The 26,104-nt window shown below is 34.7% G+C and overlaps 1 protein-coding gene across 2 annotated transcripts; it reads right to left on the bottom strand.

The window, feature by feature from the left end:
- Positions 1–2,104: 2,104 nt before the first annotated feature.
- On the bottom strand, positions 2,105–25,898 carry LOC120770024 (aspartyl/asparaginyl beta-hydroxylase). Of its 2 annotated transcripts, XM_040097123.1 has the most exons (10): positions 25,482–25,898; positions 14,817–14,876; positions 14,241–14,423; positions 13,422–14,179; positions 13,170–13,356; positions 8,959–9,065; positions 5,194–5,434; positions 5,010–5,115; positions 4,217–4,936; positions 2,105–3,233 (listed from the first exon to the last, which is right to left on the bottom strand). In XM_040097123.1, exons 1-10 carry the CDS (start codon positions 25,531–25,533, stop codon positions 3,083–3,085), a joined length of 2,565 nt encoding a protein of 854 aa, XP_039953057.1. In that variant the 5' UTR covers positions 25,534–25,898; the 3' UTR covers positions 2,105–3,082. The 2 variants fall into 2 exon arrangements, with proteins under 2 accessions (XP_039953057.1, XP_039953058.1); XM_040097124.1 differs by lacking the exon at positions 14,817–14,876 and having other exon boundaries at positions 25,482–25,897.
- Positions 25,899–26,104: the final 206 nt, after the last annotated feature.

Consider the following 26,104-nt stretch of genomic DNA (forward strand, 5'->3'; position numbering starts at 1 on the left):
CTGAAAACATTTAATAACACAAATTGCTTAACAGTTTACTTAACTTATTTGTGAACTATTCATACTATATATTTATATTATAATGAATAATCGCTGAATAATAGTTCGATACTGCAAATGTAGTTGATCAAAAGAACTTAAATATGGTATTGAAAATATGGTCAAAATCTCATGACATTACATCAAACGTTCTCATAATCTAAGTCCCATAATAACGCTTCTTCTTCTTGATGGAGAAAAAAGAGAAACCTTAACTTCTGTTGCGCCAAAGGTGCACTTTAGAGGTTAATTTTTTAAAGCAACTCTATGTATAATTAAATCTAAAAACGCTTACATTCAACGGGAAGCATTCTTTCTAGTCATACGGTTTGATATAAACACCATTCAAGCATGTAGTTATACTTTTTAATACAGAAAAAAGATCTGTTATGAAGATCTTTATCTTGATTTTGATAGATCAGTTTGTATGACAGCTATATGCTCTAGGGATTCGTGCTGAACAGTAATTAGGAGATTGTAACGCTACCCTTGACAATATTTCACGTCAAATTTCGTGAAAATGTCAAGTCAAATGAAACAGTTTCCCAGACAAGTATTTAATTTTGAGCGTACAGTTTGTATATTCTATTGTGCTACGATATCGGAGGTTCCGCTAAATGAGGAGCTCTGACGAAATAGTCGCGTAAATATAGACAATCAGACGTACAAGACGGATATAGCTAAAATCGACTCAGAGCGTCATGCTGATCAATTATATAGTATTTCCACTTTTCTCAAATAAGAGGGAAATAAACGCCCATTTTTAAGGCACTACCTCAAGGATTGCTCATTTACTTATTGAAGGACTGTTACAAGAAATGTATTGTATGTTATATCAATATTACTTTGAAATTCCTTTGGCCTGGTATTAGCTGATGTAGTTATCGATCCATATCTTGTCTTTGGTCCCATACATTCGTATATACAAGGATGGATAAAGACCTTCCGTCTGGTTGTTTTCGAGGTGTATACCAAGTTATCAAAAAGTTAGGCCAATTTGAAATTTCAAATCAATTTCGACGCAGTTTTTATCTCCTCAATCGTAACAAAACGACGTTCCCCGTATTGGCTTTTTGAGTTCACTGAACGCGTGGAGACAAATTAGTCGAAAACGGTAGCGAAGGAAGCATATGAGTCAAATTGTGGGCAAAAGAGTCGCGAAGAAGCAATACAGGATGATATGGTGCACAAAAAATCCTTCAAATTGCTTTGGGCTGAGCCAAATGATATTCCAACACTATTAGCAAGGTCTCTAATTGTCGATCTGGTATTTTCATCACCAAATTTTTGGTCGTGGCCCTTTCAGGATTGAAGTTGATGGTGTTCGTCTTTAACGCCAGGAATAATGGGATGCCCAACTTATTCCAGTGTGAGAGCTCCTCAAAATAAGCGTTTTTTATAACATTTTCCATTGTGGCCACATCGAACAAAATAAGAATTTTTGGGCATTTAAATTAAAACGCCCAACGTTTATTACGATTGCAAATTATTATATATTGGACTTTTAATATATGGCGAAACCACTTAAATCCTTTTTTATGATTTTATGATATATTAAAACAACTGACTTTCGATCTTTCAATACTTAATAAGGTGAATTAAGCCTGTTAGTTGTCAATTAATGAATGTTTTTAATCATTTGTAATAGAAAATGATTTCTATTATGCATCAAATTACAAAACGTTTCATGAAATATGTTTAAATTTCGCATTTTCTTTGATTTTTATTGTTTTAAATTTTTATTAACGATCTTGAACGGCGGCAACAAATTTCTCCGTTCACATATATTTTTGGTATAATTTCAATCTGGCCGTTCCAGTCATTCCAATTGCAAAACGTCAAAACCTACCCAATCCAGTCAACTGTCAAAGTTCGGTAGGTGAGCGGCTCTCACATTTCCAGTGACAGGAGAGTTGGGCATCCCATTATTCCTGTTTAACGCATTCTCGGCCTACTTTGAACTCGATGTACCACTTATGGACAGTCTTACCAACCTAGAAAAAAATTTACCTGCTTCACATGAGAATTAAGTGAGCATATTATTTGATAAAAATTCGAAACACAATTCAGGTCGGTGTAGAAAAGGAAAGCAAATTTATTAAAAATTCATATTTACGAGTACAACACATTTGTTTGGTTTTAAATTATGTTCACAGTGGCTTTTGTATTAAACGTAATTGTATAATATTAAATTGCTTTCGTTCGGTTAATAATAAGTTTACACAACTGTCTTTATACATGAATAAATAAATATCAAAACTTATAGTAATTATAGGGCTGTGTACTAATGCTAATTTAATAGAGACTAAAAGATTTTTTTATAAAAAAAAAAATGAATACATTCTTATTGTTCATTCAAGAGAATTTGTAACGCCCTAACCAAATGTAACAAAACACAGGGTGATGCAAGCCAAGAATGATTTATTTATTTAATAACTTGAGAACAATTTTTAATTTTAAATATTTTTTTTTTTATGAAATTAATTGAAGATAAGCGGAAAAAAATATTCATTTCAAATTATTTTTTTTGTTACATTTTATGCTTAATTATGACTTCGATGCGCAAATACGTTCAACAACACTATTTTTTTAATTATCTTAATATTTTTTTTTTTGTTTTTCAAAATCAAAAAATTATAGAAAAAAATAGAAAAAACCTGGACCTACATATTAAGTAACATAAATATCAGCAGTGGCATAGAAACTCTCTCTTATCCAGATTAAACCGCATATAATGACTTCTAAGTGATCTTAAAAATATACCTTTGAGTTACATTTTTCTACTTTTTTTTCATAAACTATTTTAATTCACAATTTTCGTAACGAAATTTTAACAGCAATTAGCAAACTAGTTAGCTTGTTAGCAAGCGTGTAAGCTTAGATTCTAATAAGCTATTTATAAAAGCCGCCTTAAAAAGCAAAATATATTCTTGTTGTAATAATTAATTTAACGTTGCAATGTATTTGGTGTGGTGCGAACAGGAACTTTTAACGACAACAACTGCATATGTGTGTGTGTAACATATGTAGCTACATTTCTCAATCAAATCGCTGAGAGCGTTCGTCGTTTCATCGCGCTCAAATCGGGATGCCAGACGTCAACGATCAGAACAAGGCGTAAACTAGTACCGTTATGCCAAACCTCGTGTTCGAAACTATCGTCGAATATCAAAAATTCACCCTCCTTCCAAGTCCTGTAAGCAAATATTAAACGAAAAAAAATAAATAACAGGAAAAAACGTAAACTTCAGCTACACCGAAGCGATAAAACCCTTCATAGGTGCAATTTGTATGACATAGAAGGATATAAAAAGAATCACGCCTTGGACAATAATTCGTAAATAAAAAAACTTTGCATACAAGAACTAGAATTTGATCGGTCAGTTCGTATGGCAACTGTACGTTAAAGACGGTCGATCTAAACAATATTTGCACAGATTGTGGCGATGCCTTGAACAATATGTTAGGTTAGGTTAGATGGCTGATCAAAGATCTTACGTGGACTACCATATGTATTCCTTTGTGAGTACATAGAAAAGAAGAACTCCTGTGTTCGAACGTATAAGTTAGCAAAAAACTTAGTAACCAATACAAATTTCGGCAGGCGTTAAATTTCCATTCCAGCCAACTCGGTGGGATGTCTGGAGGTATGCGCTACCAAATGTTTAAGTCTGCACCTCCCAAACGTGGGATCAATACAGGAGCACCGACCTGACCAGCCCTGAACGCACTGTTAACGAGTTCAAAGCTAATATCGCCGCTCTGTTATCTGAGTGGATGGTCACTTTTCTAAAGAAGGCTGTACTCCGGGGTATTAAATCTACTGTTACATTAATAGCTGCTGGTGTATTTATCCGATATCGGTTCCGACAAATGAGCAACTTCTTAGGGCAAAAAGAAGTATATAACATTTCAGATCGATATCTCAAAAACTGAGGGACTATTTCGTGTATATGCAGCAGACAGACAGGGCATGCCTAAATCGACTCAGCTCGCCAAATTGATTATTTATATGTATATATACAAGTATTTCATGGGTTCTCCAACATTTTTTTCTGGGTACTACAAACAACGTTACAAACTTATTTTACCCTGTTCAGGGTATACTAATAATACGATTTATTCCAATATTATTCCTACTACTATGCTTCAGTAAGCAAAAAACAAACGCACTCACCTTTCCTTCTCAGCCACACGCAATCTTGGACCTTTCGGCACAACGAGACCCAGATGTGCACGCAAACGACAATTCGTCGGGCCGCAATGAGCATGAACATGCGTGCCCGGTTGCATGATACTGAATTTCACCTGACCGCGTCGACAGCCAGCTGCCGCTGTAAATTTTTCAATAAGCCCACACGTTATGGGCGCTTTCTGACAATTCTTAACACGCCGCTGACCGCGTGAATACAACTCGTATTGCTGCCAATTACCGGTGTCACGCAAGCTTTCAGCTTCGTCGAGATAATTGCCACGCCTACTCAACAAGCTCAACGCTTCATCACGTATCGCCTGCCAATTGAGTTCCAATTTGTTGAGGTATTCAGCATAAGTAGTCTCAGCTTTGGTCCAGTAGGGTTGTGCACGCAAATCGGGTTCATTGTACAGTGAACGCTGATAGACGGAGGGAAACAGTTGCAGAGCAGCGGCGCGTTTATACACTTTAACAGCTTCCGCTTGCCGACCCAGACGTTGCAACGAATCGCCCAGATTAAAATAGAAGCGGCCATCCTGAGTGCCCGGCGCTTTCGAATTGATGCCCGCACGCAAGTAAATAACGGCATTCTCATAATCTTTATCCAGCTGACGCAAAACAAAACCATAGTGCACCTGCGCAAATCCATCTTTGGGCCAACGACGCAGCACTTCCTGTAGCACTAGTTTGGCATCGGATAAGCTGCAAGAAAACGCGAGTTTACAACAACTGTGGGGAGACTAAATATACCCAAAAGTTGGTGGGAAACACTCACCGATTCTGCAGCAGGTAAGTGATGGCCAATTCATTCCGCACATCCGGTTTATTCGTAAAGCGCGCAATCAATTGCTGATGTATGGGCACCGCCTGCATGTGGTGACCTGCAAGCAGCAGAGTTGATTAGCAACAGAGACAGTGAGCCGTGCAACAGTTTAGCTCCTACAGCCAATCGAGTTTACCCATGAAGCGCATACGCTCGATACAGCGCTCTGCAGCCCTCCGAAACTGCGCATGATCGGTGATGCCGTCGCCCAGCGCAAAGTAACGCTTGTACACCTGTATAGCTTGATTCAGCAGGTTGTTGCTACGCTGCTGCTCCGACATCTTATCGAGCAACCGCGCTTGCCCGAGAAATGCTGCTGGTCGATCGGGAAATCGCTGCACGAGTTCGGCGAAACGTTTATCGGCGAGCGCGTAATTCTTTTGCGTGCGCCATCAGCATGAGCGTGCGTATGTGTACATGGGTGTGTGTGTTGTGTCAACAGCGGGTTCGACAACAGCAAGTGCAGTTAGCAGCAGCATTGGGAAATAAATAATTACAACAATAACAAGAAAACGCAATTTTAGTAAGAACATGACATGCAATTACAAAAGCAAAAACAAATACACAGTTAGCGCGTGTGCATTCGCAAAATACGTATGTGTGTGTGTGTTAGTAAATCAGTATGTGTGTGTGTGGCGTGGCTTCGATTGCAATTAAAGTCATCGCTTAATTGGTCAGCCGTGACCCAGGCGGCCGCGCTTTAAGTGGGTGATGAGCGCGTCCCCTGGCGTCGCCGGCGCAGTTAAGCAATAAGTTAATTGTAATTGAGTAATGCAATTCTGGCAAATTAAATTGATGCGCTCTGATTGTTTGGCGCTGTGAGTCAGCAGAAATGCGTAAATATTTAACATATTATGTATTATTATTTTTTTAATTTCCTATTAATAAAACAGCCAATTAGTATAACCGATGCATTTAATAGTCTTTACCATTTAATTTTTTTTTAATAAATGCTAAAGAAAACATTTTTTTAAATTAAAATATTGTTTTTGTATCGTTTATCAAGCTTTTAGTATATTAATGTAAACATTTACTTCAAATTATTTATGAATTCATATTTTCTTTTGTGTATTTTTTATTGAATTAATAGAAAAGTTACATTTTTTTCTTAAAACCTACAGACTAGCATTTTTTAATTAAAGCGAACGCATTAAAAGCTATGCGCAGGAAGGTGGGGACGTTGTTTGTATGTAATTTTATGCAATCATTTACTTTTATTGATATGAGAACTGTGGGAATAGAAAGTTAAATGTGGAAGAATGTTATAAAAAATATATTTTTTAATTATTGTACTTAAAAAAATATACCCAAGACTAACTCGTAAAGTTTTTAAATTTTTAAGCTTTCTAATTTTTTTTTTTTGTTTTTGAAAATCATTAGTCGAAAGAAATGATATTTTTTTCAATTTTAACTAAAATTAAAAATATTTTGATAATACTGAGTCTATAACTATATTTGTACGTAACTTGATTATTATTACATTGTTAATATAACACGAACATTCGTTGGAAAGCTATGCCTTGACTACTGTAAATGGTGATCAATATCGAGGTTCCCGACTTCAAAACTAATGGGGAATGTTTATTATCTTTCGAAAGAACATTCTTTGGCATCTATTTTTTGAAGATTATCTCTTTCAAATGTTGGTCGCGGCTACGTCTCTGATGGTCCGTCCGTTGAGTCCAATTTTCGATTTTCGTTCGAACATTCCGACTGGTAACTGCCGAATGACAAGCATGATGTTTGCTCCAAGGCCTGAATCGAAGCGGGATTTGCCGAATAGACTTTAGACTTTACATATTTCCACAGGAAAAAGTCTAACGGTGTGATATCATACGATCTTGGTGGCCAATCGACCGGCCCAAAACGTGATATTATCTGCTCACCGAAGTGTTCTCTCAATAATTACATTTATTGATGCGATCTGGGGGAAGTAGAGCCGTCCTTTTGAAACCAAATGCCGACGAGATCACCACCTTCAATTTCAGACTTCAAGTAGTCCGGTTATCATAGCGCGATAATGTTCGCCATTGACGGTCTGTCTCTCCGCATTATTTTTGAAGAAATACCCGCCGGTTCACAAGCGACACCAAACCCATATTTTTTCTGGATGAAATGGCAGCTTTTGAATAAAATTTTTTCGTCTCAAATGAGACAATTTTGCTTGTTTGCATACCGATTGAGTCAGAAATGAGCCTCATTGCTAAACAAAATTTAGCTCGAAAACGTCGGATCTTCTTGGAACTTTTCAAGCCTATAGAGCGAAACGATGTCGCTTGGGAAGGTCGGCGCCGAATCAACTATCCATGGTCTTCGCGTACACTCTCAGTTGCGGCATCCAATAAATAATGCTGGGTCTTAAGATAGGTGATGGCGCTGCGAATAGTACGCTCAGTAGGCCCATTATGTTAAACATAAGTTAAGCGGAGCGCGCGAAACACATTCTTTACAAAACTTGAATTTTCGTAATCAATTTGAGCGATTTGTAAACTCTGTGCAGGCGTAAGCCTTTCCATGATGAAATGCCAAACAATACTGAACAAAAATAACATGACAGCTTGACATGACTCACGCGTGATCTGTCATAAAAAGGGCTATTGAGAAAAGAACCTCTATTTGGATCACCCGTTATAAACTGTAAAGAAGTAGATGAAGAAGAGACTATAAGTCATCTAACATATATGTATCTATAAGTTTGTATAAGAAAAATCCCAATCATAGGTCGGAAATTTCTCGATGTCTCACAGGTTGCACAAATAAAACTTTTTGTAGTGATGAACTTCATCAGGCCCACAGAGTGGTTCACAGATTGGTTTCACAATGAGCCTCCCAGGTGTCTAAGTGCATGTCACACATCGACTCTACCTACCATCATATGTCATTCATTTGAAGCGTAAAAAACAATAATTTTTAAAGAAAGATGAGGAACTAAAAGGATTACTCAGGAAGATTGTTGCCAAACAAAAGAAGATATCGCGAAACTTTTGTGTGTCACTCCAACAGCCATTTAAAAGCAGCCGGATATATTAAAAACCAAGGAAATTGGGTCACATATGAATTGAAGCCACGAGACGTTGATTCGATTCTGTATGAAGTTCTCACGACAGTCGGGTCTACGTAACCGGAACGGACGCTGATTTTTATTCAGCCAAGGACTGTTAACTCGGCAGAACTGTACCGCTAAAACAACAACAAATCTGCATGTCAGAAATTCTAAGTAATCAGTACCAGATTTTGCGTCGGAATATGACTGGTGATCCAAAATAAATATCCTAGTATAACTCTAAACGTAAAAAATCAAATATGAAACCTGGAAAACAAACCAAAACAACGACAATGCCGATATCCATGACACTCTTTATTTAGTGGTGCAGGATAAAACTGGATGAAACCATTAATGAGGAACGCTGCTGACAACAGCTCATGAAATTGAAGTGAGCGTTTGTCGAAAAAGACTGAAATTTGCGACTAGACACGAGGTAATCATTTTCCATCATAACAATGCTGGACCTCATGTTGCCAGACTATTTGGAAACTATTTGGAAAACTGCAGCTGTGATGTTTTGTCTGATCCGCCTTATAGCCAAGATCTTGCCGCTACTGACTACCATTTTTTCCGATCGATTAAGAACGCTCTCACTGGATTTTTAGTTCACATCACCACAAGATATAAAAAAACTCGCTTAATTTATTCTTGTCATAATTCTTTTGTCCTGTAATCCACAAATTTTTAGGAAGATGGGGAAAATGTTGTAGCTTCAGATGAGCAATACATTGAATAATACAATTTTTGCTTAAATAATCGTTCATATTATAAAAGAACCGCACCAATATAATTATAGACCCAATTAAAATCCCAAATTACCAATTCCGCTTTTATTCTCACTTGTATTTCACTTACCTCTCGCATTAGATCTTCGTTTGCACGGCGCAACTCGTGTTCAAACGAGTCAAAATCATCGTTCTGAGCTTGGGGTCCACCACCTAATTCTTCCTTTGGCTTGATTTCTTGTTATTAAAAAGAAAAAAAAGAAAATTAGGATTTCAAAAAGTTAGGTTATGTTTAGGAAGTGCAAAAATGTTTTTTAAATGAGTATGTAAAACAAAAGTTTCAAATTTCGTATGACTTGAGAGTTTAATTTAACGGCAATTCGATAATAAAGAAGCGTCACTGCGCTCCACCCATATACTGATATTTCATATTTTCGAAAATGTTTAAAATTTAATTTTCTTAATAACTAATTTGTGAACACTTACTATCCGCTAATTATTGAGTCATTATTACATTAGCAAAACCTTATGTTACTATGTAAGTATGTAATTCGTATCAAAAGTATTTGCTTTGCTTGCCAACCGATTGTAGTCAGCTTTGATGATGATGATGATGGTGTTAATGATGTTGTTGCTTTTTAAAGCGTGTGTATGTAGGTGTTTGCGGTTTGGATAATTTTCAATAGTGAACTATGCATTTTATAGATAATTAAGAAATCATGAGAATATAAAAACGTATGCAATTACATAATTGCCAATCAGTGGACGGTTGGATATGTATGTGAGTATGTATTAAGTATGCATTTAAATTTTCCATATGTATTAAATTCGACGACAGTAATGCCAATTAAGCAGTAATTTGTATTAGAAATTACGTGTCCATGTTGGGTCGTCGGGATCTTCATCACTCTCGTATTCTTTTGCCGGCAAGCGGCCATACTTGGCCTCCAGTCTATTCATGAGTTCAGTGTCATCGACATCTGAAATATCATCGTCATCTAATAAATCATCGTCAATATCTTCTTCATCCTCTTCCTCCTCCTCATCCTCTTCATCCGTATCGTCCAATATCTCGCGCCTATATGCGCCACCAACACCCACACCATCATCATCATCATAATCAATATCTTCTTCGTCGGGTTGATAATCCAAATCGTGTGTAACATCGTGTTTTGTCGTTTTTGGTGAATCCGGTATGTATTGTTTGGTGTTGCTTTTCGGCGAGTATAGATCAGCTGCCGTTGTTGTTTTTGTTGTTGTGGTATTGAAGTTTTGCTTTGGTTTTATGATTTCGTCTTTCGTACTTGTTGTTGTTGTTGGTGATTGTGTTTGACCTAAACTTGGCGTAAATGTTTGTGCTGTTCTTGTTGTTGTCGCTGTCGCTGTCGTTGTAAATGGTGATACCTTCTTAAATGTTTTATCAGTAGTAGTGGCTGGCGGTGGTGGTGGTGCGGTGAATACTGCTGGTGATTTCTTCGCAACAAAACGTTGATCTCGCACTTCTTCCACACGCGCTGGTGTTGCGCTCGTATGAGCCGACTCGGCCTCGCTTAGCCGCGAACGATAAAGGTTATTTAATTGCTCGAACGTTTCGGGTATATATTCGCCAGCCAAGGCTGATAGATTGTCGTCGGGATCTTCAGGTAATTCGATTTCTTCATCTTCTTCATATTCGTATTCCTCTTCGATTTCGATTTCCTCTTCAGAGTACTCTCCTTTTGGTGTAAATAGAAATCCATGTGTAAGGAAATTATCAAACAAATATGTTAAGCTTTCGAAATGAGCTGAGGTCGCAATTGGAGCGATTGAGGTAATCATAATAAGTCGAAAAATATAAAGGTGAACCACGAAATTTTAATATGAAAATTTTTTTTTTCACCAATTATTTCCCGTTACGCAACGATATATTTTCGATTATTAAGTTTGTATCCAAAGAGCCATAAATAAGTAAATTATAAAAAATACAAATAATCACGGGTTCCAAAGAGATCTATATACGAATGAATTACAAAAATTTTAATTTTAATAAAAAAATATTCATTCTAACCTCAAAAATTAAAAGAAACAAATCGAAAAGATGCCGCTCTTATAGGGCAGTTACAATATTAATCAACGTAGGAAAGCAAATTAAACAAAAAAAAATTAAAAAAAAATTAATAAATTAGAAAAAAAAAATTTGATTAAAAATAAAAAAAATATAGACACAATCTCGAAATAATTAAATATTTTGGACTCCGCAAAATCTAAAATTTCTTAAATGAGACATAATTAAAAGTTTTTATAGGAAAATAAAGAATCAAGCATTTAATAACGCCAAAATCAATATTTTTTGAAAAATATATTCATTCTAATCTCAAAAACTTTTTTTAAAATTCGAACAGCACCTCGAAAAAAATACGGCAATATAATACAACTTATGGTGCAGTCAACTTCAAAAAAAAATAAAATTTAAAAAAACTAAAAATATTTGAAAAAACTTAAGGCAAAATCTCCAAAAAAATTAAATATTTTTGGACTCCCCAAAATCTTGAATTTTATTAAGTGAGACATAATTACAATTTTTGATTGGAAAATGAAGAATCAAGCAATTAATAATGCCAAAATCTAAATCAAAAAAAATGTTTAAAATTCCAACAGCATCTCGAAAAAATATGTCAATATTATACAACTTATAGTGCAGTCAACTTCAAAAAAAAATATATATTAAAAAAAAATTAAAAGTATTAAACAAATTAAGGCAACTAAGTATCTATATATTCTAGATCTGCTCTTTGTTTAAACTTTGTATTACTTTAAACATTAGACTCAGCCTCACGACCAAAACCTCTACTCATTTCAACAAAGCTATGCATATTTATTCAAGTATTTATAAATAATGAGTTTAACCATCATCTAGCAGTGGTGGCTCCTCCCCATCGTTGTCGTATGTGTCCTCCTCGCTTGCAATTGTTAGACGGCGTTTCATTATCACCTCTGGTGCAGGTTCCTCAACTATGACGGCGTTAAATTTTCATTTTTTTTTTGCAAAAAAATATTTAGTTAAAATATAAAGAAATATTAAACCACAAACTTATAGTTAAAAATCACAATAAAATGCCAATATTGCAGCATACATACAATGGCGCAAAATATAATATGCGTATAAAATCTTAAACATTTCAATGACTAAAATATAAAATAAAAGAAAAAAACACATTTACAATGACAATCAATTATAATTCAAGTGAGTACAGCTGAAATTATTTTTTACAAATATAAATAATGAATAAAGAATCCTAAAAGAAAGTGCAAATAACGTTGTTTGTTAAGAGAAAATTTCGATCAATACTTGGAGGGTTAAAAATGTGTTAAGCCATGCTGACAACAATTTTCGAAAAAAAAATTGTTTGTAGTTAAAACTCACAACAGATAATTAGAAGAACAAAGTAAGAGTTTATGTTTTTTTTTTTTGTTTTTTGGCTTGAGGTTTATTTGGCACCAAATTTGGATTAACGTAAAACGTAAAAGCAGCACTAGTAAGCTTGAATTAACTAATTTTACTTTGTTAACTTCAAAATTCAACACTTTTGTTTTGAAATTGTTCAACTCACTTGTATTTGGATTATTCCTAATCAATACAAGGCGTGCAACTAGCGCGAGTGCCACACCGACGCCAATTTTAACCGCAACTGCAAAATTATATATATGTATATATGTTATATAGGAAATGATTTAGACGAATTATTTCGATATACGATATTCTGAAATACATATTTCAAATATACTTGCACTAATCATAGGCTAAATAAAGCAGTTTTCAACATCAAATCAGTACTTTTGACCAAATTTAAAGTTAAAAACCAATTTATTTCGCTTGCGATTATTAAAAAAAAAGTATTATATGTTATATAAACGAAAAGTAAGGTGGTTAAAGTATAGAAAACAAATGAGTGCAACAACAGAAGTGGATGATTTGTATATGAAGGTATTTGCACTTTCTTGTACATTGTCGAAAACAAAAACAAAATATTAAAATACATTTTATATATATAAAAACAACAGTACATTCACATATACATGTGTGTATACAGTAGGAATACAAATTCATAAACAAATATATACATAAATTGTGAGTATTGTAAATTTTATAGTAATTTTCCTTTTTTTCTTTTAATCGATTGCACGAAAATACACTTGTGACTGGCACTTCTTCAATTAAGGAAAGTTTTCAGATCAAGCACAATATCAAATATTCACTGATTTCCAAATATGCAAACACTTTGTTTCTAACTCTGCAGCCTAATTACATACTTCACCCCACTCTCACTCTAATTTGATCCCCACAGTATTTTTTTTACTTACGAGATGAGGCCCAAGATGGCACCGCTTCAGCTGAGTCGTCTTTGTCGTCTTTTTCTGCAGAGTTCGGTGCATTCTTTGCTGCCTCCGCTGCTTGTTGTCGCGCTTTTTGTTGTAACAACAAAAGCTCCTCTGCGTCATTATCGACAACATTCTCTACGGAGTCGTTGGTCTCATCGTCATCATCTTCCTGCAAAGTTATCATTACATTATTGTATAACAAGCCAAAAAATAGAATAAATTAAATAAAAGTACCTCATCAAAAGCATCATCATCATCGTCAACGGCAGCGGCGCTACTGCCGGTGGAACGTTGACTGGTTTGTTGCGTGGAGCGCTCATAGATGGGTTCGACGCTATTATCGTCATCATCATTATCAGCGTCGTCATCATTATCTTCATCAGCCACATTAGCTTTGCTATCATTTTCTTCGTCTTCATTATCATTATCATCCTTATCATCGTCATTTGCTTCTTGACTAACTTCGGCGGTTTTCTCATCTTCATTCTCCTCATCATTATCATCAGCTGCATCATCCTCTTCTTCTTCCTTCGTTGCTTCTTGTGTTACATTCTCATCTTCATCGTCATCATCTTCCTCCTCATCATCCTTATTGTCATTACCGACATCATTATCATCATCATTATCTTCTTCTTCAATACTTTGTTCTACAGTAGCCTCTGCGGTTGCATCTTCTTCATCGTCTTCATCATCATTATCGTTATCTTCATCTTTTTCATCATTATCCTCATCCTCTTCTTCCTCTTTCGTTTGTTCCGTGGTGGCATCTTCTTCTTCCGCATCATGCTCATCATCATCTTCATCATCATGCTCTTCATCGGCATCTTCATCCAATTCAGAGTGATCTTCCTCCTCTTCGAATGGTTCGTCATGCTCGTCATGTTCTTCTATTGACGCCTGCACGGGATCGTGATCGTCATGCTCTTGCCGACTCTCATCCACCCAACCGTCGAAATAATTCGAGAAACGTGACTCTGATAACGGCGTGTCCACTGAAAAGTAATTTAGTTGTTTTTGTATTTTATTCCATAAAAAAGTTCATTGAGTACTTACAATCGGATATGCCGCGATTCTCCAGTATAATCAAGCCAACAAGACCAAATAGTATGGCCAATAGTGAAAAGAAGAATATCTTCGCGCACCAATGGCCGCCAGTGCCGTGTTCGTGCTGCACATGAAAGTGGACATCTTCGCTGCCCATCTTGGTGATGTGGACGCCATGCGAAGACTCATCCTCTGCGCGAAATAATGTGCATAATGAGCGAACATGAGTATAGACAATTCATGCAAGAAAATTGATAATGATACCAAATATATAAATTAAAAAAAGGATTTCAACGAGGACGGTGCAGTGTGGTGGAAAGAGTCGAACATTTGAATAGATATTTTTGGGCGAGTGCAAGGGAAGATGTTCGAGTGTTGTGGGTGCATTAATTTTTATAGGTTTTTAAATTCAAATTTCATGTGAAACCAGCGTTTTCTTTTGCAAAATTCAACATTGTATCGCATTTCAAAATAAAGGGTGATTACCCAGTTATTTTCTTATTGCTTTTTTAATGTCTTTATGAATTATATGTTTTGATGTAAAGGGAGAACAGTTCAACAAAATGCAAAAGGTTCTGCAACTACCTTCAAAGCTTGAATGACGCGAAAAAGATAATTCACCCTCCGATTTACGATCGAAGCCATCTAAATAATATAAATATGCAATTAAAATATCTTAAAAACAACAAAGTTAATATAACCTTAATAATACTTAAAAATTACAAGTGTAATGAATTCGACTGAGAGAACTAAACTATTAAATTTCGTTCTCGTCAATAAAAAATCGACCCTACGGAAGAGTAACATGAAAGATTTTAATGAAAAAGCAAATTAGAAAGAGTCAAGTTCGGATATAACCGAACATTTCATACTATTGCCACTTGCAACGATTAAAGCCAATGAATTATAAGGGGTCTAGGACGAGCTTTCACACGATTTTATTTATTCTAAACACAAAAGTGCACCGTTATAAGAAAATACACTCCCTCAATTTTATTAACATAACTTACATATTGGCCGATATATGCTATATACAGTCACCCGGCAGTTTGATGATGTTTATATTAGGTATATGGGGACTAAGGGAAGTATTGCCCGATTCAACCCATTTTTAGCACACAGGCATACTACAATCAGAAAACGATTCTCTCTCCAATTTTCACGCCGGCTCCCATAGCCCTCTCATGCCATCTTGGAGGTAAAATTTAATGTTTTTGGCGTGCTTAGTTATTAAATTATAGCGCTATTAGTAGCTTTTAATAGTACCGTTATATGGGGAGTGAACGGTGTTATCTTCCGATTTCACCCATTTTCACACTGCCGGTAAGAGTTCGTATGAACATTGTCCTGTGACAAATTAGAGTTTTATATCTTAATATAGTGTTTCGTTTTGGTACTTTATACGTTTTCGGTTAATGGCGTGGCCGTGGTCCGATCATACCACGTATATCTACGCAAGAAACAGCTTCCACGGACGGACGAACAGACAGTCACGCGGATTTTAAGTTGTATTGTCATCCAGAAGATTTATATACTCGTATATATCTCACTGAACAAAAGTACGAGTATTATACTCAGTAGCAACATGTTGCAAGAATATACCCAAGTACTGAAAAGATGCATGTATCTAAGGCGGATACAGCGAGAAGATTCAAATCCCCGCACCTAGGGTATTTTAGATTTGTCATAAAGTATGTAACTCCCGAAAGGAAACGTCGGAGTCCCTTACAATCATTGAACAAACAACTCATTACATTGTGTTGGAAATGTCAAATTTTGTACCGAAAAGTGATGATTTGCGAAAAACATTAATTTTTTCTTTCCGTTTGAAGGAGATGGCTGCAGCGTCGCATCGAATGCTAATTGAGGCATATTGTGATCATGCTCTATCAGAAACAAATGCCAAAGATGGTTTCGACGGTTCAGAGATAATGATTTTGATGTGAGAATGAAGAACGTGGAAGACCACTAAACAAGTAGGAATACAAGCAATATTGGATGAAGATGATACTTTGAGTCAAAAGTAAATAGAAGTCATGTTAAATGCAGCACAACAAACAATTTCAGACCGTTTGAAAGCCATAGGAAAGATCTAAAAGTGTGGGGAAAGGATGTCTCGTAAATTGATGGAGGTTAGGTTAGATGGCTGATCAAAGATCGCACGTGGACTGCTATATGTAGTCATTTGTGAAGCCATGAAAAAGAAGAACTCCTGTGTTTAAGACTTGACCTCCCAAATACGGGACAGTCAAGAAGGAAGTTGTTTCCACCTCATCTTCTTCCATAACAGCTTCTGTAGATGGCGTCTGGTCGGATTCCAAGCTTTACTGCGTTGACGCCAATAGGGCAACGGCCCGTTAAAAGCGATCATCTAGGGAGAGGCAAAGAGATGATTAGATCAGTATTGCGATCGACCTTGGGCCAAAAGGCTTTGTGACAGCGCATGTACTGGCTAAGCTTCCGCGAAGCCCAGCTATCTAGTAGTAAAACAGAAGAAAGTAAGGGAAGACCGACACGCTCCCATTTTACCAATAACGATTCTAGGGTGCCTTTTCTTGCCTAGCTCATCAGCTGTACAGTGTCCTGCGATTTCGCTTATCACAAAGACACTCGATGCTATTAATAGCTAGATTAGGTACTCTTTGACCCGGCCCTGTACGCACTGCTAATGAGTGGATCGTCACCTTTCTGAAGGAGGCTGCACTACGGAGAAGTAAATCTACTGCTACCTTAATGGCTGCAACCTCGGAATGGAAGGCACTAAATACAAGTAGTCTGGAACTCTGAAGCTGAAGTTGATGGAGAGCTCCTGGCAGTAAATCTCTCCACCAAGCTTAGACCCATACATAAAGAAGCCGACTGCCCCTCTCCTCTAACAGCTTCTTCCCACCCACAAGACAAAGGGAAAAGAGGGAAAGATAAATGGAAAACCAAAAAACCTGAAATTTTGCTTCAAGGACACGAAAGACAATCAGTTTTGCATCCAATTGTCACCGGCTGGATGAAAAATAAATTTGTTCAATTCAAGAATCCTAAACAGAGACAATCATAGGACAATCCGAGACAGCCATCAACATCCACATCAAAAACATATGGATTCGGTAAGTAGGCAATGCTCTGTGTTTGGGGGGATCAGAAGGCTAATCGTTACAAACAACATTTGATCGAAAGAAAACACGGCAAAGTAATTTTGCTACACGACAATGCTCCTGCACACAAAGCAAAATCAATGAAAGTTCTTGGCTTTGAATTGCTTCTCCACCACCGTATTCACCAGACTTGACCCCTTCCTCTCCGATTTGGTTGGCCAAATTGCCAAATTATACAATTTTGGTCAAAATACGGAAAAAAGCAATAATCAACTTTGAATAGTTTTATTTTGCTTTCCCATTCAGAATTAATATTGGACAAAAAATGCTGCAAAATGCAAATTTCATTCCGGTATACCAAGCGCCGATATACGCAGATCACTATAGCATATGCTATATGTAGTTGACATACAAAGAGATCGGTCAAATTAAAGTTCTTGTCCGGAAAACCTTTTTTTACCACATATCTTCTCGAATTTACCGACCGATTAAGCCCAAGCTCTTGTATGGAATTAATTATTAATAATGAAGGCTATAACGAATATAGCTTCGGTGCATTAGAGAAGTGTGATGATGAACGATGCATTAATTTACGTTGTCTACTCTCACACCATTACTGATCTCTTCTTCCTCAAAATTTTTCGAAGAGGCCAGTGACATGTAAGGATGTTAATAGAACTCGTTAGAACTAGTTTTCTTATTTGTCTTTATAGAATTATTGGTACATATGTAAGTATGTACATACATACATATATCGAACAGGAACAGTTACAAAAGGGACCATCGAAATGAGTTGAAAATGTCTAATGTTCTTCTACCTCTCAATCCGTATATAATGCATTAGAAAAGGTTTGGATCAATTATAACAATTTTTGTGAATATAGCAACGGTGTTCCATAACTTATGTATGTATGTACATATGCATTATAATACAATAATATAATTACTGATTGGCCTTTTTGTTGCAACGCCGATTTTAATCATAATCGGGGCATTTTATGTGTTTTTTTGATAACAAGTTTTTGTGGGTGTGTCAATCATACAAATTTGCATACATACTTATGTATTTGCTAAATGATTTTTCTTGTGAATTTTATTTGTTATTGCAAACTTTTGACGCTTTTGTCTAAATCAAAGAAAAGAATAGAAATAAAAGCTGTGATAATAACAACGAAATTGTATGTTTGCATGTATGTAAGTCCATATGTGTGTAGTATGTTACACAAATTTTGATTAATACTACATACAAATGTACATATGTACATACATACATAGATTTATAATTGAGGAAGCGTGAGAAATGCGTAACAAAGCAAATGTGACCGCTAAATACGAGTAAACTAAATGGCTGCATAAAAGCAAAATAAACAAAGAAAATCGGCAGACCAGCAAAGAAGACAATGAGTAAATGTAATTAAAAATAAAAATAAAAAATAGAATAAAATAAATAAAAGTAAAAAAATAAAAATAGTCAAATAAAATAAACAACAGCAAAAAGAATATTTAAATAAAATAAAAGTAAAAGAATTTAAAAGCAATGCCAAAAATACAAAGTGCAAATCATAATGTCAGTTTTAATGGACAGATGCCAACTGATAAAGGAGGAATGTACTTAAATACATACTTATTGATGTAGAGTACATATGTATGTACATACTTACATGTGAGTGCATTTATGTTGAACACATATGTACATATGTATGTACAGAAATCAGTTTTCTTTTATATATTTAAGTACATTTATACATGTACATATGTATAGACTATGACATATAAGAAAAATAAAATGTAAAAAAATAAGAAAAGGTTAGAATTTAAACAAATAGCTGGAAATTGTTATAAAAAATTTTTAAAAAAGAGATAAAAAAAAGCTAAAAATTAAAAATTAAATTTTTACTTAAAATTTTAAAAGTAGAAATCGATGTAATTATAAATACATATATTAGGTGTAATAAAAAGTATTCCATTATTTTTCCAATAAATGGCTGTAGTATTCTCTATTCCGTATTAAAAAAAATTATTTAGACAGTTATTTGATTGCTTGACTCAGTTTTGGATCATTGATGGACACCAGCAAAAAGAAAATACGTCAAATTTACAGTATTTTTCGACAAAGGCTAAAACGAAAGCCTGGCGACTGAAAATGTCCCACTACTGCAACAACCAATCATGGCCAATTTCGGGTACGTCAACTCTTTTTCGGTAATTTTGATATCAAAGCGATGAACCCCGCTTTGAAGACCAATTGTCGTTAAATTAATGGAAATCGTCAGGTCCAATTATCGTGTAAGCACGGTCTCGAAACCAATCAATACGACGGTATACTAAAAGAAGTTTGATGAATGGGTGCCACATGCGTCAACGTAAAAAATGGACCGAATTTCCATCTACGCACCGCTACTGAATCGCATAAAATCCAATCCATTTCTGAAGTGAAGCATACTGGTGATGAAAAGTGGGTCTTTTTCAACAACGTCAACTGAAAACAATCATGTACGAATCATAATGAGCCGCCGAAAAAGATATCCAAGCCAAAATTGATGTATGAAGTTTTTGTATTTAGTGAGTTTGGCAGGGAATCATCTAACATGAGCTGCTCCCTACAGTTACAGCGCTTAATTCGGACCTGTATTGTCAACAATGGGAGCGTCTAAAAAAAGCAAGGCCAGAAGCGGCCAGTTTTGGTCAATAGTAGAGGAAATGTGTCCCATCAGGACAGCGTCAAATCGCATACATCAACAGGGACATGTTAAAATCTGCGGCAGCTTGATTTAGAGGGTCTTATGCACCCTCATCACTATAGTGCCGACCTGGCACCAAGTGATTGTTGTTTGTTCCGGTCTAAGGCGACAAAAACTTCTGGTAATCGACTCCCTGTTTGTTGCCAACATCGATGATAGTTTTTATGAAAGCTACATTATGAAATTACCTTAAAAATAGCAACAACTTAAATAACAACAAATCGGTGCATATTCGACATAAATCGGATTATTCCAACTATGCTAAATAAAACCTTCAATTCAATGCAAAAATTATGGATATTTTTTTACTTTTTGTTGTAAGTATGTATAGTACAGGTTTAAGTATATGTACATACTTATGTACATACTATGTAAGTACATCCATACAATATAGAACATAAACAATAGTGTTATGTCTTATTTTGTATTTCATAATTATATTGTAATATTTTTTTTTATATCTTAAAAGATAATAACTTCACGACTAATTCCATTGCTCATTATTCTCACATAGCAAACGCGATCATAATTTATTGTCTACGCCGTTATTTGTGTCGACTCATTATGAGTTTATGGACGTACATATGTACATACATAAGTATGTACTTATGTTTGGATATTTGCACGCGCAGTCTGAGTTACAAACATCAAGACTTAAAATATTGTTGACTGACAGGAATTTGTGTATGTGAACACACACACAAAATTTGCATATATTCATACATATGGGCACCATACATACATTTGTACATACATACATATAGCCAAGAGAGTTCACTAAGAACACTAGAAAACATAAAAAAGAACTTTCACAAAGCAAAATATGTACTTACGTGTGTACATATACATACATACATATGTATATGTTCATATGTATATTCATATGCAAATGGCTTCACCCACAAAATCACTGTGAATGACCTATAGCTTCATATGGCACAATCATATGCATATCTGCCTCAGCACAAACATATGTACAAGTACATGCATGCATACAAGTCTACTTCATGCGGATATCCATACAAATTTCTACTACCGGGTGGCGTACCCGGCTACAATAATAGCGGCGATCCACAGCGCTACAATTTACCTTTCTACAAATATGTAACGTGAATATATACATATACATACATATGTACGTGTATGTAATTATAAGCACGGGAATAGGTAGATGTAAGATCTCATTTGTTTATGTGTAGCCAAGTTGCCAACGCAATTAATGATTTAAGTAATCACATTCGAATCGAAAAATACAAAAAAATAGTTAATTAATAAATAGTGCATAAGTGGATTCGTGACGTGTGATGAAATCGTAGAAATATAAAAATATATTGTATGTAATTATATGTTGGTTATATGTAAATTTTCTGAGTTCTAATAAATTTAAAGGTAAACAAAATATTTTAAGGCTTTATTGAAATAGCTTACTGAAGTATTATGATTAAAGTTTGATTTATCACATTCTTTAACGTACTACTTATCTTCTACCAATTATACTCTTCTCAGTAAAACATATTTAATAAAATTTTACTCCGATCCTATTATGGATATCATAGGCTCTATAGTAATCTCATTGATTGGAGTTGCTTTTTCTTTTTGCGGCGATTGTGGTGAGTGTCTTGATGTTATCTAACAAATGCAGGGTTATAGAACTTTACAGCTCTTCAGAACTACTGCTGAAGTAGTTTTCTCAAAATAGTTAATCCAGAATAACGTCAGTCTTGTAAAAAGTAGGTACTATATCTATAGTAACGATAGGCACACCGTAAAGTGAAGACAAAGTTCTAACAAAATGCCTACCAAATAAGTGGTAATTTGAAGGTAATTTCATAATGCGACTTTCATAGAAATCCTCATCCTTATTTTCAAAAAATGAAGCTTTTCTTGAGGCCAATTTTTCACACTCAATATCATTCGTCATAGACAGAAACAGGTACTTGGTGCTAGGTCCAAACTATAAGATGAAAGCAATAGAACCTCCTAACCTAGCTTTTAGGGCTTCTAGCGAGACACCATTGACGAGTAAAACTTGACGGTGTTCTGATGAAACAAATACTTCTTTTGGGCTTCGTACAGACGTACAGAACAGGTCCTTATTGAGAGTTCGGCCGTAGGTGGGGCAGCTCCACCAACCAAGCTCATAGCCAAACCTTCATGACCTTCAATTCTTGACATGGCACCGCTTAAAGCAACTCATCAAGATTCGACACGACCGATTTCACTTTACGTTGTCATAGGTAACCCACTTGCATTACCAATATTATCTCAGAAGTTATTTTAGTAAAAAATCTTATCTTTCTAGCGCCATATAGCGTAATCTGATCACAATTAATCGACGCGAGATAGAGCTTGCTAAAGCCATATATTAGAAAAATAATGGATTTCTTTTTACTAGACCTTATATTTTCCCATTTCAAATTTATTTGGCAACTCTTAAAAGAGTCTACCCAGACCAAGGCGAACATAAATATTTATTCCGTTATTTCGTATTCTTTGTTCTTGATTCAGTTCTTTCTCTTGACTGATCGCAAGAAAAACAAAAACAAACCCGAAAGGAAATTATAAATAGAATTAAGAAATATTATTGCGAAAGAAATCTACATACATACACACATACATAAGCTGAAAGCACATACGACACATGGATAGCAACAAATAAATTTTTACCGACAAGGAAAAGCATGCGAGAAGGTCACGCTGAAGGCAAATATGAGTGTTTTAACTGGTTTACATTTTAATGCAGTTTTTAGTTGCAATAAAAATATAGTTAAATAGTAATTTTCTGTACAAATTACGAAAATACAGACCTACATGCACATAAATACATTAAGTTAGCAGAACTTCTAACAAATACATACTTAGGTAGCTGAGCTACAAAATCTATTTTCTTCTATTGGGGCTTCCATGTTCCTAATTATATGTGTATATATACATATGTATATACATAAGTATGTATGTATGTCCATATATTAAGTCAACAAAACTTGAAAAGTGCATATTCGCAAACTTACATAGTACATACACATGTACATACATATGTATATATGTATGTTTGTAGAATATAAGCATGAGATAGGAGGTCATGTCATCAATGAATTTTGGGTTTTTCGGTTCAGGCCATATTTTGGATAAACCAACATCTTGTCACCAAAGATGATGCGTATGATGAATGTAAGGTCCTCAGCGACTTCTCTTTTGCGAGCTCTACACGACATAGTTTTCACAAAACATTGAGATCTTTTCTTTTTTTACATACATACATATAAACCCATGTTAGACCTTAACAGCACGAAAAATTAAATATATAAAAAATTAGAAGAAGTAAATTAATTTAAATTGGAATTACAACACTAAATAATATTCAGAATTCGTCATTTCTGAAAATCTGATTCAAAAATGATACATTTGTTTTACTAAGCCTAAGAATGTACTTTAAATCAAATAAGTCTTTTATACTTCAATTATCTTGGCGTTTGCCGCTCATCAATTATATTTCTTTTCTGCAGAAAGTAGCAAAACCAATTCGGATTCAGTTCCTAAACCTCCTTTAGAACCATAAATACTAAATATTTATTTTACGTATTGAATACGAAAAAAGAAGAAATTACCTGACTGTTTTAATTAACTAACATTTTAAATAATTTATTAGAGTTATAATATTATGCTTTATGTTATGCATATATAATCATTATTTATTACACAAGTGAAAGCATATAATCATGTAAATATGTATATATTCAATGAACTCAAATGCAAAATATGAAAACACGCTTGAGAATAGAGGGCGGTTACGCACGCGATAAGATAAGTAGAAAGTTGCTTGTAGGAAAATAAAAAAAATAAAAACACAAACATGCACTCTATATATTTTCTATATACACCTAGTTATATAAAAATACATACATATAAACATATGTATGTATGTATGTGTGCTCATGTACATATACATATATTTGATTTATATTAAAAAGCTGCTTGCATGAATGTACATACATATGTATGTATGTATGTCTACATGCATACCTTTGCGAAGATCAACAAATTTTGTCACTTGTAGGACAGCGTAAAAATATATTCGGTTCTACATACATACATATGTATGTATGTATGCATTTGTATGGTATCTAGGCGTGAGAATGTGCTTTCTCTAACCATATGACTTTCATTTCATCTAAAATATTTGTTGGTTTCCTTAAAATAAATTTTAGCGCAAGATTCTGAAAAACAAAATACACTTACAATCATACATATGTACATAGTATATATGTATATACATATGTATATGTATATGTATGTATTATAGTTCGCCGTCCTCATGAAAATGAAATGTTTGCTTTAGATAAAGAAAAGAGGCACTAATTCAACAAAGATGAAGGAAATTTTCTAAACTCGATGAAATTCGCTTATGAGTGTTAAATTGGCACATGTTTGTTTGTTCATAGATAAATTAGATTAAAATTAAAATGCACATTAAGTCATAGTAAGTCACTCTCAAGTTGCAGTAGAGTCTGCGTAATTTGGTAGATTTACTGCATCGTAAACTTAAGAGAGACTTGTACATAGGTATTTACATATCTTGTTTAAAATAAAAAAAAACGTTAACTTCGATTACACCGTGGTCCATTTGGAAATTGTTCTGTTGAGTTGGACAATAATATAGTATGTATGTCAAATTTTATGCAGATATCTCAAAAACTATGGTCATAATTCGCGTATATAAAGACAGACGGACATGGGTAAATCAACTCATCTTGTCACACAGGTCATTTACCTACATACATACGTACATACATACATATGTAAGTATCAATTTTGTAGGGTCTCCGACGTTTCTTTCTGGGTGTTACAAACTTATTTTTATATTATTTTTCATTTATTTATGTCCCTACATATGAATAATATTTAAGATCATCAGATAAATAATAAATCACGTGCATAGAAATACATCCAGACGTTTACATTTAATATTACAATAAAAGCCATAACTACCACGGATAATGTACATTAACATATATATGTATATACATGTACATACCTATTAATAAACTAAAACGACATTAACTTGCGTGGACTTTTTAAATTCATAAGCGTATATAAAATTCTTATACAATAGATAGAAGGTACACATTTATTATATACATATTATGTATATACATACGTTCTTAACGGTAGGCACATACATATGTATGTAAGTATGCCCATCTACAAACATACATATTTATTTTTATATAATATGGTCGCAGATTTTCGGTATGCCCACACAAAAAGCAAAAAATATGTCACCCACAAAATTACATATAGTACATTGGCCCTTTTTTCAAAAAGTTGAATGCATATTAAAATAATTATAAATATTTATTCTTTTATGATAATTTTATAGCCGTTTAAATGTTCGTTGCTGATCAGCTGTGTGAACTCACCACGTTTCTTTTTCTTATCCTTTCGCTTACGCGGCTGCACGTCACCGGACATTTTTCACCGCACCCTTTTCCTTTCTGTTAACCGCACCTGTTCTATCAATTCTCACTCACTTTTTTGCACTAATTATTATTATTCTTTTTATATTTTTAAATAAAATTAGGCAGTTAAGTTATATGAACTAGTAAAAAAATATGCCTAACTTATTGTGACTATATATTAGCATAATATGTATGCTTCAGGTGAATTTTTGCTCTAACGTCGTATAAAGTTATATTTATATATTAGCGCCGAAACCGCCGCGTTTTTAATCCAACGGCACAATACCACGGCTAACGATCTACTGGACCGGTAGTGCTCCCTATGCGTTGGAGCAAACGGTGATCGTTATTAGGCACATAATTTTTGTTTAAAAATAAAAGCTCACTACCTCTCAAATACAATACGACTCTCTTTGCCAATTCGCCGCATCCGGCGCCAAAGGCGGTTTGTGATTTGTTTTGGCGCTAAAATGTCAAAAGACAGCTGGTTTTGTAGGTTCAGAAAGGTACCATATTTGGAAAAGGAATGGGGAGCTACCGAATAATATTAAACAATATTCGAGATTTTTACTTCTTTAGTCGTA

Source organism: Bactrocera tryoni, chromosome 3, assembly GCF_016617805.1.
Source record: "Bactrocera tryoni isolate S06 chromosome 3, CSIRO_BtryS06_freeze2, whole genome shotgun sequence".
Taxonomy (NCBI): Eukaryota; Metazoa; Arthropoda; class Insecta; order Diptera; family Tephritidae; genus Bactrocera; species Bactrocera tryoni.